General features: G+C 41.4%; 1 protein-coding gene across 4 annotated transcripts in view; it reads left to right on the top strand.

Moving 5' to 3' along the window:
• Positions 1 to 13,728, top strand: part of MICU3 (mitochondrial calcium uptake family member 3) — a 178,467-nt gene that overhangs the window by 131,663 nt on the left and 33,076 nt on the right. For 2 of the 4 annotated variants that reach the window (XM_044299542.1, XM_044299530.1), the window contains exons 7-8: positions 3,233 to 3,304; positions 7,857 to 7,895. The exons of 1 other annotated variant lie outside the window; for it this stretch is intronic. In XM_044299542.1, the coding sequence (XP_044155477.1) occupies positions 3,233 to 3,304; positions 7,857 to 7,895 (111 nt within the window). The remainder of the gene's footprint in view (positions 1 to 3,232; positions 3,305 to 7,856; positions 7,896 to 13,728) is intronic. One more of the 4 variants, XM_044299537.1, reaches the window with a different exon arrangement.

Raw genomic sequence — 13,728 nt, forward strand, 5'->3', positions numbered from 1 at the left:
AGTAAGAGAAAAACGCCTTGATGAAATGTCTATGAGATTCGAGAATAGAGGATATCCCACAGCACTGCTGGATAGTGAGAGGAGTAGGGTTACCTCCTTGGCTCCTAAACAGGAGTCCAGGGGGTCACGTATACCGTTTGTCACTAAGTTTCACCCATGGGTCAACAGGTGTCGATTTATTTTTTCTAAGCATTGGAATATCTTGACTAGGGCTTACCCCTCGATTGAGGAATTCAAAAATCCTCCATTATTGTGTTATAAACGCAACAAAAATATTCGCGATATGGTGGTGAGGGCGGATGTGGGTAGTACTCAAACTGAGAAGCGCCAGAAGACTTTGTCAACTCCTAGAAAGGGTACATTCCCTTGTCTAGGGTGTATACACTGTTCAAGTGTTATTAAAGGGGAATATTTTACGCATCCCCATACAGGTAAGCGCTTTCCAGTTCGAGGTTTTTTCACATGCAATAGCAGCTTCATCATATATCTACTTAAGTGTCCTTGTGGACTGTTATATATAGGTGAAACATCCATGCGCATGAAGGACCGCTTTTCTAAGCATAAGTCCACTATTAGAAAAAATAATTTACTCCTACCCGTCCCTCACCACTTTGATCGCTGTAAACACAATATTGCGCAACTGCGCTTTCAAATCATTGAGCAGGTACAACAACCTCGCAGAGGTGGTAATCGTTTAAAAATGCTAAAGAAGCGTGAATCTTATTGGATTCATACACTCCAGACACTGGAACCCATGGGGTTAAACCGGGAGTACGATCTCCATAGCTTTCTGTAGATGTCTGTTTTTCATGTATGTTAAATTTAATTATTTTTTTGTATTTTACAGAGAACGTGAGGAACCCCCCAACCGCATCATCTGAATTGCAAGCTAGTACGAATATCTAGAGAACTTCATAAGAATTCAGGATTGCTACATTTTCATTGATGCTGTTGCGATTGGGCTGTTTCTCACGTGTATCTGATTAGCTAAATTGTTACCTTGTGTTTTCCTTTTTCTTTTGCTCCCTCCCTCTTTGCTTCTTCTTTTTTCTTTTTTCTCCCTTTTTTTTTCTATTTTGTTGGTCTAAATCACCATGACTACCTGATGTCATTTCCGCTGTGGCGGTCTATTTAAATCACCTGTATTGTATGACTTTGTTATATGCCATTGGTTTGAGAAAGGCTCGCTATAGAGCCGAAACGCGCGTCACCGAATATTTCAATGCGTGGCGAATAAAAAGAAAGAAATTTTTGAAGATAAAGTGAGTGCCGGTCTTTTCTTCGGAGCACTAGTGAAGTCATAGTAGAAAATTATATTTATAATTTAAATTTTTTTGTGACCATCATGGATTCGTCAATAGGTCATTAATATAATTTTGTGGGGGTTCAACTCCCAATTAACCCACGATTAGCTGTCTAAAGAGGCTGCATGGCTTTGATGAAAGCTGTGGCCCCCTCAGAGCTTACCAAGCACAGCACCATACATTGTATAGAGCAGGGCCGGCCAACCTGCGGCTCTCCAGCTGTTGTAAAACTACAATTCCCACCATGTCCTGCTGTAGGCTGATAGCTATAGGTTGTCTGGGCATGCTGGGAGTTGTAGTTTTGCAACAGCTTGAGAGACGCAGGTTGGCCGGCCATCCCTGGTATAGAGATTGTGCTTGGGATTGTAGCTCAGGTCCATTTACTTAAATAGGACTGAGCTGAACCTAGGCCATTTGACCGATGAATGTGACGTCGCAGGCCTAGGAAGAGGCTGTAGCGCTCACTTGAGCTCTGCATCCTTGTCAAACAGCTGATCAGCAGGGGTGCTGGGAGTTGGACCCCCACCGTAAGATAATGATGGCCAATCCTGAGATAAGGTCATCAGTGCTGAACTCCAGGAAAACCTCTTTAATAAGAAGCCTTCCTAACCAAGTGGACCCAGGGGGATCATCTAATCCAGTGGTGGTGAACCTATGTAAGGACATCTGTCTCTGTGAAAGTTAGGTAAGGAGTCTTTGTTGTTTCTGTATTTCTAATACTACACAGTTGTACACAAATACTCCTGTTAAGATGACAATAAAGCAGATTTAATAAGCTAAATGTGGTAGCATTCTCCCACGGTAAATACTTTGGGCCAGATTTATTATGCAATTGAGACTCTTTTTGCATCCCGCTGGGCAAGGGCTGTGGTTTACAGGAAAATGGGTGTGACCTAGTGGAAGGGAACGTAGTTTAAATCAGGTCCGCCATTGCAAAATTGTGGCTCAGCAAATTGGTCTAAAGTAAGCCAACCAAGAGGTAGCATAAAGGTAGAGAAAAGTGTCTAAAGATCCACCAAACTTACCGTCTATATTGTGAGCCACTGTGATAGATTTGGCACATCTAGTCCAGTTCTAAGCTGTTTAAATTTAATGCAAAATGACTCAATTTGTCCCAAGGTTTACTAAGTCAAGAAGGGTTTCCTGCTCAAGACATTGCTTGTTGAACGTCTGTAACTTTTTAACATGTCTGGTCTGTTTAGTATTCCCTCTATATAATTTATAGATATGAAGCAGCACAGCAGAGAGATTTACATCTCATACGTGATTGTCGTTTGCTTCTATTTGTTTATCGAAGTCCCTCAAAAAGCTGTAATTCATTAAGTAATGATTTGTACAGCACCACAAAGGAATTTTTTTTACGGACATACAAAAATCCTAATCATTTAATTGAATTGTGCTGACAGTATGAAAAAGATCTGTAGGTATGCTTGGTGCCTACTATGCAGACAAATGACTCGGTGTGGAGAGATGATATTAGAGTTGCTGTTTCTCAGCAGAGTATTCCCTCAGATTCCCCCCAGCCAACACGGCTTCCTACAAAATACTAACTCCGACCAACTGCAGAGTCTCGGGTATAAGCATTTAAAAGCAAGGCACACCCATATTCAGCTATCTACACAGATATTGTGCATACAATGAATATAATGATGTAAGCAGCAGGATTCATATACGTTTCTGTAAGGTTTAATATGCATTTGTACAATTGAGTATTTTTGTTATTTGAATCCCATCCATTTTGTAGTATGAAGATATTCTCAGTGTTTCCAAAATTTTGGATTTTTTTTTTTAGCTATTCTATATATACACACACACGTGTTATTTTCGGTAGTATAAAAATTCTAGAGTCTTAAATTATTATTGGTCAACATTGGTCCCAATGAAATTAGAATATGTTAGCTTTTTATGGTTTTTTTATTTATTTCCAGCTACAAGAAATATTCAGAAAGAAAAATGAGAAGAAAGAACGGAAAGGAGAAGAGGAGAAGTGTGCGCAACTGGTAACATGTTTAATATCGCTCTGCTGATAACTTTCTCCATAATTATAATGAATAGGAAGTCTGTAAAGAAAAATTACTTTTAGCCCTTTCGTAGAAATTTCTACGATTTGCAAATCCGTTCCATTTATTTGTTTCATGACAACTTGTGGATTTCTGCAAGCCCTGTTTAGATGAATGGGACAGTCGCAGACATTCCTGCAACATATTCATCACATGCCGCAACCTTGGACCTGTATCACAAATTCACTCTGACCCCGGCCTGTTACTGACTACATGTTTGCCTGTTTTTTTGGTGCCTTGCATCTGTCTTTCTGACCCCCATCGGTCAGCTGTCAACCATGCCCATACTACTCCATGTGGTAGCGGTCTGGTGACTCCCCGCAGCAAAGTCCAGATCCCTGTGTTGGGGTTAAAGGGTGAAAAACAGGGAGTCGCCAGTATAGGTTTCAAAGTCAAAACGGTTGGTGGACACAGTGGTTGCACACTCACTGCCATAACTCACTGTGATGAATTTGATCTACAGTAGCTCTAAGCAGCTTAAATTTAAGACAATATTAAATTTGCCCCAATGTTTGCTAGGTCAAGAAGGATTTCATACTCGCAACAATGTTCAAGGAACATCTGTATTTAAAAATAAAATAAAAATAAATGTAAAATATATTTTGATCCATTTAGTATTCCTCGTATATTAACATATAAAACAGCACAGCAGAGAGATTTACATCTCATAAATGGTTGTCGGTTCCTTAGCGTTGTACGTCATGATTATAATTATTATGTGGAAACCTGCAGTCATGGAATTTGTTGCACATTGTTTTTCCAAAATTTTGTTTGCTTAAAGTACAATAGGACAGATGTGTTATCTCAGATGGGATTAGCATTTATGCTCCAGCTATTTTCTACAGTAGGAAACGCCAAATAAAAACCTTTCATTTGGTGGAGAAAACATTGAAAAGCTGCAGTAGATTTTTTTTTCTTGCCCCAAACAATCCTTCTTCCATTCTTAGTGTTATAATTAACAATAGTAATTCCAGTAGATTCTCTAAAAATATAGTAACCCTTTTGACCAGATGGTAACACAGTTATGCCATGGTGTATAAGGTTCCCAGTATTATCAATAGTCACAGAATCCACAGAATATTCCATAACTTGATAGGATAGGCTCAGATCTCACATACAGAGGATGGGGGTCCTTTCCATAAACATTTGTGACATTGAATAATTGGAGAGTGGCAGTGCTTGTGTTTGTCTCTCTCCTTTCGGGGGATACTATATTTCCTTATGGAGAGTACCTAATTGGCGTAAGGAGTCTTATAGGCCAGGCGTAGCTCTTAGCAAGCTCTGCCTCTAATGCCACTATATGTGAGGTAGCTATGCTATAAGTCAATGTTTGACCCTTTAAACAGGCCTTGAGACATGACTTGGATAATAACTAATCCCTCATCAGTGCAGAGCAGAGAGTACTGGCTTAACTGGATGAGAGGCGTAGGTCAGGATTCAGGAGATACTATGTGTCTTTCTCATGATTCCATGTTGTGGCAACATCTTATTTCAGTGATGTTTGACCGCCGCCTTAAATTGGCAAATGGGGGTTACAGGACACCCATTCTGCCATTGGATGAGGCACCCGGAGTTTGTTCCCTCATTTCCCAAGCATTTATAGCATAGTCTGTGGGTGAACCCTAAATGCCCAAGATGGAAATACTTTTTATCTGCAAGCTATCACTGACTTAAGTATCATACTGAAGTGAGCAGATAGCAGAATAGTCCATTGCTTGAATATCGAAATGCCAAAGGAGCTTTCCGTAGAGGTGGGTTTAGTGCTAAATATGAGATTACATATTTGTATGTTCCCTTCTTACATACAAATCAAAGCAGCCGACACATATTAGCTATAAAGGTGTACAGTAAGAATACAACAAAACATAGCCTTATAAAGCCTCGGAAACTGTGTGAACCATTGATATAGGTATAGTACACATACTGTAGGGATTGAAGCCATAGAAAAGTGTGAAATGTATCATCGAAAAACCAGTCCATACAAGTGCTCTTGCCAATTGGGTTTCTGTGGGGGTTTCTGTTTGAGACCACCCAGCATGTGTGAACCAGCTGAGCACTACAGCAATTAGCTGATGCTTAATGACTGCGGAAGACTTGTATCCATGGTACGTAGCAAACGGGCAACACCACAGGAGAAAAACAACTGTGCCAGAAGAATGAGAGACCTGATTGCTGTCATTTACAGTAAGGGAATTGTATGTATGGGAATCTGCTTCCTCCTTCTCACTTATTAAAATGTATAGTAGATTGACAGAGAGCAAGCCAGTTTTACAGCAGGTTATTATTGTGAAATAGAGGACAGTATTTTTTATTCTTGTTAACATTTTTTTACATAGTTTTTGCTGAAATATATATATATATATATATATATTTTGTGGGGACTCGCTATGGTAGTCAGGACCAGCGGACGCAGTATAGAGGCAAAGACCAGATTATAACTCAAAACTTCAGTGTTTATTATCACCTGTTGCAAGTACACAGTACAACAGTTAATTTGCGGTATTTGTGTTCGTTCACACCCAGATAGCTAAAATAAAGCAAAACAGTCACCTTTGGTCCTGGGTGTTAATCCACACCTGACCGGCATAGCTCAGAACAGAGCAGTCCTCACGGTTTCAGGCCTCTAGCCTGGCACAAGGCTCAGATGCTGCCAGAGCTTCAATATCAGAGAGAGAGATACAATTCCCCACACCCGACACTGCTGGCTGTTTTTTTTTATAGGCCTGACAAAACCCAGCCTGGAACGTGGGGAGTATTCACCCACCCAGCACTTTGACTACTCCCAGTAAGAGCCGTCCCGGTTCAGCTATTACAGCTATACTAAATAGCAAAGTATCAAACAGCAACTGCTGCTGACACATGAAAACTGGCTCTTACTCCACCGAGGGTCCTGGACACATACCTACCATCCACAATGATTCCTTGTACCTTCTTACAGTATATATATATATATATACATATGAAAATTACAGCAGGATCAGACTACACAGATTTTATTTGTAGTCTGTAACCATAGTGGCACAAAATAAAATTGAATTGTAAAGTGCCAGTTATGATGACAGATGGGATGCCACCCCATGGCTACTTGAGGTGGAGCTACACAAGGTGGCTGTGAAAGGCAAATAAACTCATGTTAAACCCTTCTCTGACAACAAATAAACGCACATTTTGAGATGCAATATGACCGATGCGTATCTTTGTCACAGGACAGTAAGGAGGCTCCCATTGACATTTGGTCTAATGCAGGGATCAGCAGCCTCCTGCACTCCAGCTGTTCTGAAACTACAACTCCCAGAATCCTACTTTGACTTCTGTGGGAGTTACAAGAACAGCCAAGTTAAGTGTGAATGCTGGTAGTTGTAGTTTCCCAGCAGCTGGAGTGCTGAAGGTTGCTGATCCCTGGTCTAATGTGTATGGTCAGCTTTGCAAATAAAAGGGTTCCATTTTTATTACAGTCAAGGTGGCAGGGATCTGATTTGGTTCTGGTAAAAGGCTGACAGTGTCCTGGAGGATATGGGGAGACTAATACAATTTTTTCTTATGCTTATATAATGAAAGGGCTTGTCCTCTTTAAAGGGTTTCTATTAAACTAGCTGACATTAGCGATGTGCTAATGTCAGCTGGACCTAACTAGCCTATTCCTACTTTTATCTATGCCTCCATCACTCCAGAATGGTTTAGTGTAGCAGGGCATTGCCAGAGGTGGGAGAACGGAGCCTCTAAGAACAGGAACAACGCCCCCCTGCACCTAGAGGCTAATTAGCATATTATACAAGTTGTATTTCTGGAGTAACGGGGGCGTAGATAAAAGTAGGAATAGGCTAGTTAGGTTTAGCTGACATTAGCACATCGCATCTGGTGACAGAAACCCTTTAATGCTATATCATGGCATCTGCATGTTACCTCCATTTGCTACAGACTAAAGTGGAAATCTTCCCAGTGGACTGTTATTTTATTTTATTTTTTGAGAATAATCCACCCACAACTTCTAAGACCACCCCATAACCTCTCCCTCCACAAACATATGGTATATCCATAAAAGTAGTACAGCATCTAGTGATCGGAAGCTTGGAAGAAACTTGTAAAGGCCAAAATAATGGTTCTTTTATACATGGCCCCCACAGTGTTATGTAATCTCTTCTACATGGTAAGTGTAGGTGAAGCAACCAGTATTATCGTGTTGTGGAACCATTGATGTATATCCTCTTTTACTCTTATTGGAGCTATTTTATATAAGATAGGTTTATTGTTATTGTGTCCTTCTCGGCTAGTCCGAGTGAAGACTGAAATAATTGGGAAATCCTGTCATGATAATTAGAATGAAAACTGCTACATGGTAAATTGTGCACCACCTGTCTGTTCTCTATAGTCTGTAAATACTGAGATGTGCATGCCTTAACCTATTCTGTTTGTCTTCTTCTCTTTTATCTTGCTGTTCACAACTTGACTCTGAAATGTGACACTTCACTTGGGCCTTGTTGGTGTATGTAAGCGTCTACAACTTTATGGATACCTTGCAACAACTAACGGTGTATGTACTTTAACAAGCAATGTGCAAGTCTTTCTTATGGGAACTGTCCCTGCTTACAGCTGCTCTTGCTATGATAAACTCACGTTTTACCAATATTACTGATGTTTTAGGACGGCTTATAATGCTGGTTAGATTTAGCCACTTGCTTGCATTTTTGTATTTTTCTAAGACTAACTTCTAGATGATAGTCTTCTCTTCTATGTACATTTTACAGTTCAACAGAAACGCTATGTAACTTAGACGTTTTCCAGGCTCCTGATATCAATGACCTATCCTCAGGACACCCCCACTGATCAGTTGTCCGCTGCACCCTCTGGTGGTGAAACTTTGAACGGAACAGGAAGCACAGCGCCAAAGTGTAGTGGTCATGCTTGGTTACTGCAGCTCAGCTACCACTGAAGTGAAGGAAGCTGAGCTGCAGTAACTTCGCACAACCACTGTTCTTTGAACAAAGCTGTGCCTCCTGTTCCATTCATAGTTCTTGTTCTAGCACTGAAGGCTTCATGGAATAGCTGATAGGTGGGGGTGCAGGGTGTTGGACCCTCACTGATTGAAAATTAATGACCCATCCTGAAAATTAGGTCATAAATATCAGGAGCCTGGAAAACGCCTTTAACCCGAAAGAGAGAATATATATATATCTCCTTGAGAAAGTATTAGCAGTTTGTGGGGTGCACCTAGGCAGATTTTTCAGACAGAAAATCTGTGACATCTCAAACAAGGGACCATGTAATATACCTTCCATCCCAGATTACACAACAAGTTAAGCATTGGTTGTTGGTCAGTGGCCAGTAGGTTGCAGTTGGCTGCAACATGTCCAGTGTAATGTGGTCAGCACTACCTGACCAACAAATAAGTTGTCTCAACCTGATTTATTTTTTAAAGTCTCATTAAAAGTTAGGCTACTTTCACACTCGCGTTTGGTGCGGCTCCGTCATGGATCTGCACAGACGGATCCGTTCAGATAATACAACCGTATGCATCCATTCAGAACGAATCCGTTTGTATTATCTTTAACATAGCCAAGACGGATCCGTCATGAACACCATTGAAAGTCTATGGAGGACGGATCCATTTTTCTATTGTGCCAGATTGTGTCATAGAAAACGGACCCGTCCCCATTGAGCCCTGAACGGATCTCACAAACGGAAACCAAAACGCCAGTGTGAAAGTAGCCTTAGATTATACAGGAATAAAATGCTTCTCAGTGCAGTACAGTACACATCAGAGCAGCTGCAGCATTGTAATCTTCACTTAAAGGGGTTGTTACTAAAGTGAAATGGAACAAACCCGACCACCAGGTTGCCCAGAAAGAGCGGAGCAGGCTGGCGCTACGCTGTTTCAGTAACTTAAAAAAAAAAAAACTGCTCAGAAGATTATGAAATAATAAAACAAGTCCTACTCAACTTACTGATCCTCCGCAGCTCCGGTTCCAACGCTCCCCAACCCCTGCTGGTCTATGCTGGCGACATCTAGACACAAACATGTGGCTACTGCAGCCAGCGATTGTGGTCAGTGTCTGTCTGCTGCTGTGGACACATTTCTGGAGGTCAGAATACAGAGGCCAGCGGGGGGACGGGAAGCACCATAGCAGGGATCGATGAGTATAAGTATAAGGTGAGTTTAACTTCTTTTATTTTTTTATAGTATTCTAAGTAGTTTTCAAAAGCAAATTTTACATGTTCGGACAACCCCTTTAATGTTCAGGGATAATCTCCAGGTTCTGACCCTAATTCTCTAGATGATCAAACAATTAGGACTATTTTATTGAAGTTATAAACTTCATTAACGTTCACTTTCTTACATTACCATCCAAGTCATACACCATTTATTCCAATTGTTCCAATTGAAATGTTACCAAAGCCCCTCTTAGTACTTGGTAGTGACAACTCCACCTGAAAGCGTCTGTAAATGCCCGCTGCCTGCTGCTGCACGTTCCCCAGATGTCAAAAGTTAGTGTTGTTTTCTTTCCTTTTTCTCTTGTCACTGGAGCGTTCCTTACAGTCCACTTTTAAGTGTTTTTGAGATCGGTAGTTAATGACGATATGTCAATATTTTTACTGTTGCTAATTACTTGTTATTTTTGTTCGGCAGAGCTCTCCTCATTCAGAATGACATCAGTAGAATAGGACATGTCTGTCTTGTTGCTTTTCCCATAGGACCTTCATTTATGTTATGATTGTGGTACAGTACCCGCATTCCTACTGAATCACTACTGTATACGGGGTATATATGCACACTAAAAACACTCCTACAGATAGTAACATGATGATACACTTAATGATAAATCATCTCAAATGTTATGTCCTCGAGACAATGGGAAAGGCTGGATCGGTCACCTGGAGAGTAAAATACCTAAACAACAGGCAAAGAAATCAACCAGCCTTTCAGCAAATTAAGCCTGCTCCTGTTATAACGAAAAGTTATTAAATAGGTTGTCTGGATGATTTTTTTTTTTTAAAGGCACAGAATTCTGAAAAAATAACAAAAAAGTAATACCTCACTGATCCCCAACCACTCCTGATCCGAAGAGTCTCAAATCCTCTGCAGGTCTCTGCTTCCCGGTTCCCTTCGACAGACAGAAAATGACTGCTCAACCAATCACAGGCCTCAGTGGTGACTCACCTCAGCCAGTGATTGGCTGGGCGGTCATTTCCTGTGTGTCAGGAGAGACCAGGAAGCAGAAACTGGTAGAGAGTTTGGGAATCCTTACAGCAGTAGTGATGGGGGATCAGTCAGGTAAGTATGACTTTGTATGACAACATTCTGAGACTGTAAAAAATAGAAATCTCCCAGACAATGCCATTAGTTACTAATTTCAGCAACCTAAAATTAGTTCCATTCATCTGAATGGGGTTGTTGGGGCGACAGCAAGTAAATGGATTCCTGCAAGTCTCATTCAGGCGAATGGAACTGATTTTCAGTCGCAGAAATGTCTACAACAAAAATCTGCAACATGTGAAGGCATCCTTATATTCCTAATGGCCAGTCTTACCAGAGTATTGCTCGCTGTTCAATACAGGTCATGGAGATCCTAATCTGATATGCTCAGTGCACACATAAGGTAATTGGTGATTTACACCACATAGAAGGCAGCCATTATGCTACTTAATCTACCCACTTCCTTAGGGCTCATACACATCACCATTCTCAGCCGGTGCCCGTATTGCATCCCGCAAACAGCGGGTCCGCAATATACGGGCACTGGCCGTTTGTGCACTGTATCTCAGATGCAGACCCATTCACTTTAATGGGTCCGCAATCCAGAAGGTGCTGTGCAGATTGGAGGCATGGAACCCCACAGAAGCACTCCATAGTTTTCTGTCTGTGCCTCCGCGCCGCAAAAAGTAGTGCATGTACTACTTTTTTGCAGTGCGGACCATTAGATGCAGATCGCGGACCCCGTTCAAGTAAATGGGTTCTGCGTCTGCATACAGCGGCCCCACGATCGGTGCCTGTGCATTTTGCAGTCTGCATCACGGTTAGCACACATTCATGTGCATGAGCCCTTAAAGGGGTTATCTCATGATTAATTTAAAAAATGACAATCAGACATCATATAGTACATGACAATCTCTTTCTTACAAAGTCAGAACCAGCCCTGCACCTCACATGGATCCAGAGATCTCCCCATTCATTGCTCCAATTCTTCCGCTAGCTTTATTTCAGGGTGGCAGCTGAGGGGTTGTGTCCTTCCTCAGGGGGTATGTCCTTCCGGCTCTTTCCCTGTAACTGTCACAGCTTGTACCAAAACATACTGTATGGCTGGTGACAGTTGAAGATTTAAACCGAGCACATGTGACCACCTCAGTGAGGGGGACAAGGTATAAGGAAAAGAACGAACAGCAGGTGGCGCTGTACAGATACATTTTATTGAATAACTCAGTGGCTATACTACATTTTTAATTAAATACAATTACAAAAGTATTCAGATCCAGGTGCTGGTTTAAAAAATGTAGAAATTATTTTCCTGGAACAACCCCTTTAAGGACTCCAGTAATAGTCACAAAAGAAGAACCATTAACAGATTCTATATTAAAGCCCCTTAGTATTTTTTACTTTCTTAAAGCCCCTTTTGTTTTACTTTCTTTAATCAGCCGTGGAAATTACGAGCTCCCCGTGAGAAGCTCTTTACAGCATATAGCCCCATGACAACACTTACTGCCTTCCCTGAGGACAGTTATTATTGATACCCAGAAACAGGAGAATATTGCCGTAAAAGACACATTAGTTTAGCTACAAACGGCAAAAAACACGAACCTGCATCCCCAATAAGGAATCCTTTATATTAGCAATTCAATAGGCTTCTTTGTGATCATATAGTAGATACATTGCACCCTTCAACTTTCCCAGTGCTTGTAAGTAGCTACAAAGTGGTGTTCAGTGCCACCGTATCATGTAGTTGTCAGAAAGCCAGAGCGCTAATGTGAATGCCTTTTGTTTCCATACCGCTCGCTTCTGATGTCATACAACTGCATTCAAGCCAAGGCTTTAACTCTGCTCCATATCCTGCATTGTAATTCTGGATCTCTGGGTTGTCTTCTACAATTTACATTTCACCTCAGTCTACTGAATACTTAAAAATATCTATTTCTTATGGCCATCAATGTACAACTTCGAACATTTTGTAGTTAGTCTTGCTACATGTTTAGCACCAAGAGCCCTGTATCAAGCGCGTCTAGCACTAAAGACTTAAAGGAGTGTCTCACTTCAACAAATAGCATTTATTATGTAGAAAAAGTTAAAGGGGTTCTGCAGTTTGTTTAAACTGATGATCTATCCTCTGGATAGATCATCAGCATCTGACCGGTGGCGGCCTTCTCACTGTTTACCGCTGGCCCATTGACGTCACGACTAATATCAACTGGCCTGGGCGGGGCTAAGCTCATTTCAAGTGAACAGAGCTTAGCCCCGCCCAGTTGATACTAGTCGTGACTAGTAACATAGTACATAAGGCTAAAAAAAGACACCCGTCCATCCAGTTTGGCCTGTTATCTTGCAAGTTAATCCAGAGGAAGGCAAAAAAAAACTGTGAGGTAGAAGCCAATTTTCCGTACTTAAGGGGAAAAAAATTCCTTCCCGATTCCAATCAGGCCATCAGAATAACTCCCTGGATCAACGACCCCTCTCTAGTAACTATAGCCTGTAATATTATTACACTCCAGAAATACTTCCAGGTCCCTCTTGAACTTTTGTTGAATGGCAGTTTCTATATAATTCACTTATTCCCCTCTCAACAGAAAAGGAAGGTGACCCAAACATAAACCCATGAGAAGGTATTTTCCCCACTTTTGTGTTACAGCCAGTAGGTAGATAGCCTGGTGGCCTAACATTGAAATATACTGGTCCCTGTACCGAGTCCTACCAGTTAGGCTTCGTTCACATCACCGTTCTGCATTTTCTTTTCCCTGCTCCGTTTAGAAGTAGGAGAACGGAAAGGACGGAGAAGGCACATAACTGAGCCAAACAGAGCCCTTAGGACCCCATAGACTATAATGGGGTCCGTTATCTTTCCGCTCAGAAGATGATTTTGGAGTGGAGACAAAAGTTGTGCATGCAGGACTTTTGTCTCCGCTTCAAAATCATCTTCTGAGCGGAAATATAACGGACCCCATTATAGTCTATAGGGTCCTAAGGGCTCTGTTTGGCTCAGTTATGTGCGTTCTCCAGCTCCTAAACCACATTTTGGGGGGAATTGGCATAAATAAAGGATACAGAGCCTTATCAAAAATCTAAATGGCACTGTTGTTCTAGTGCTGATTCACTCTCTGCATAGGAAAGCCCATTACATGCCCCCCCCCCCCCCCCCACCCCCTGTCAGCCCCTTTCTTGA

Source organism: Bufo gargarizans, chromosome 1 (assembly GCF_014858855.1).
Source record: "Bufo gargarizans isolate SCDJY-AF-19 chromosome 1, ASM1485885v1, whole genome shotgun sequence".
Classification (NCBI taxonomy): domain Eukaryota; kingdom Metazoa; phylum Chordata; class Amphibia; order Anura; family Bufonidae; genus Bufo; species Bufo gargarizans.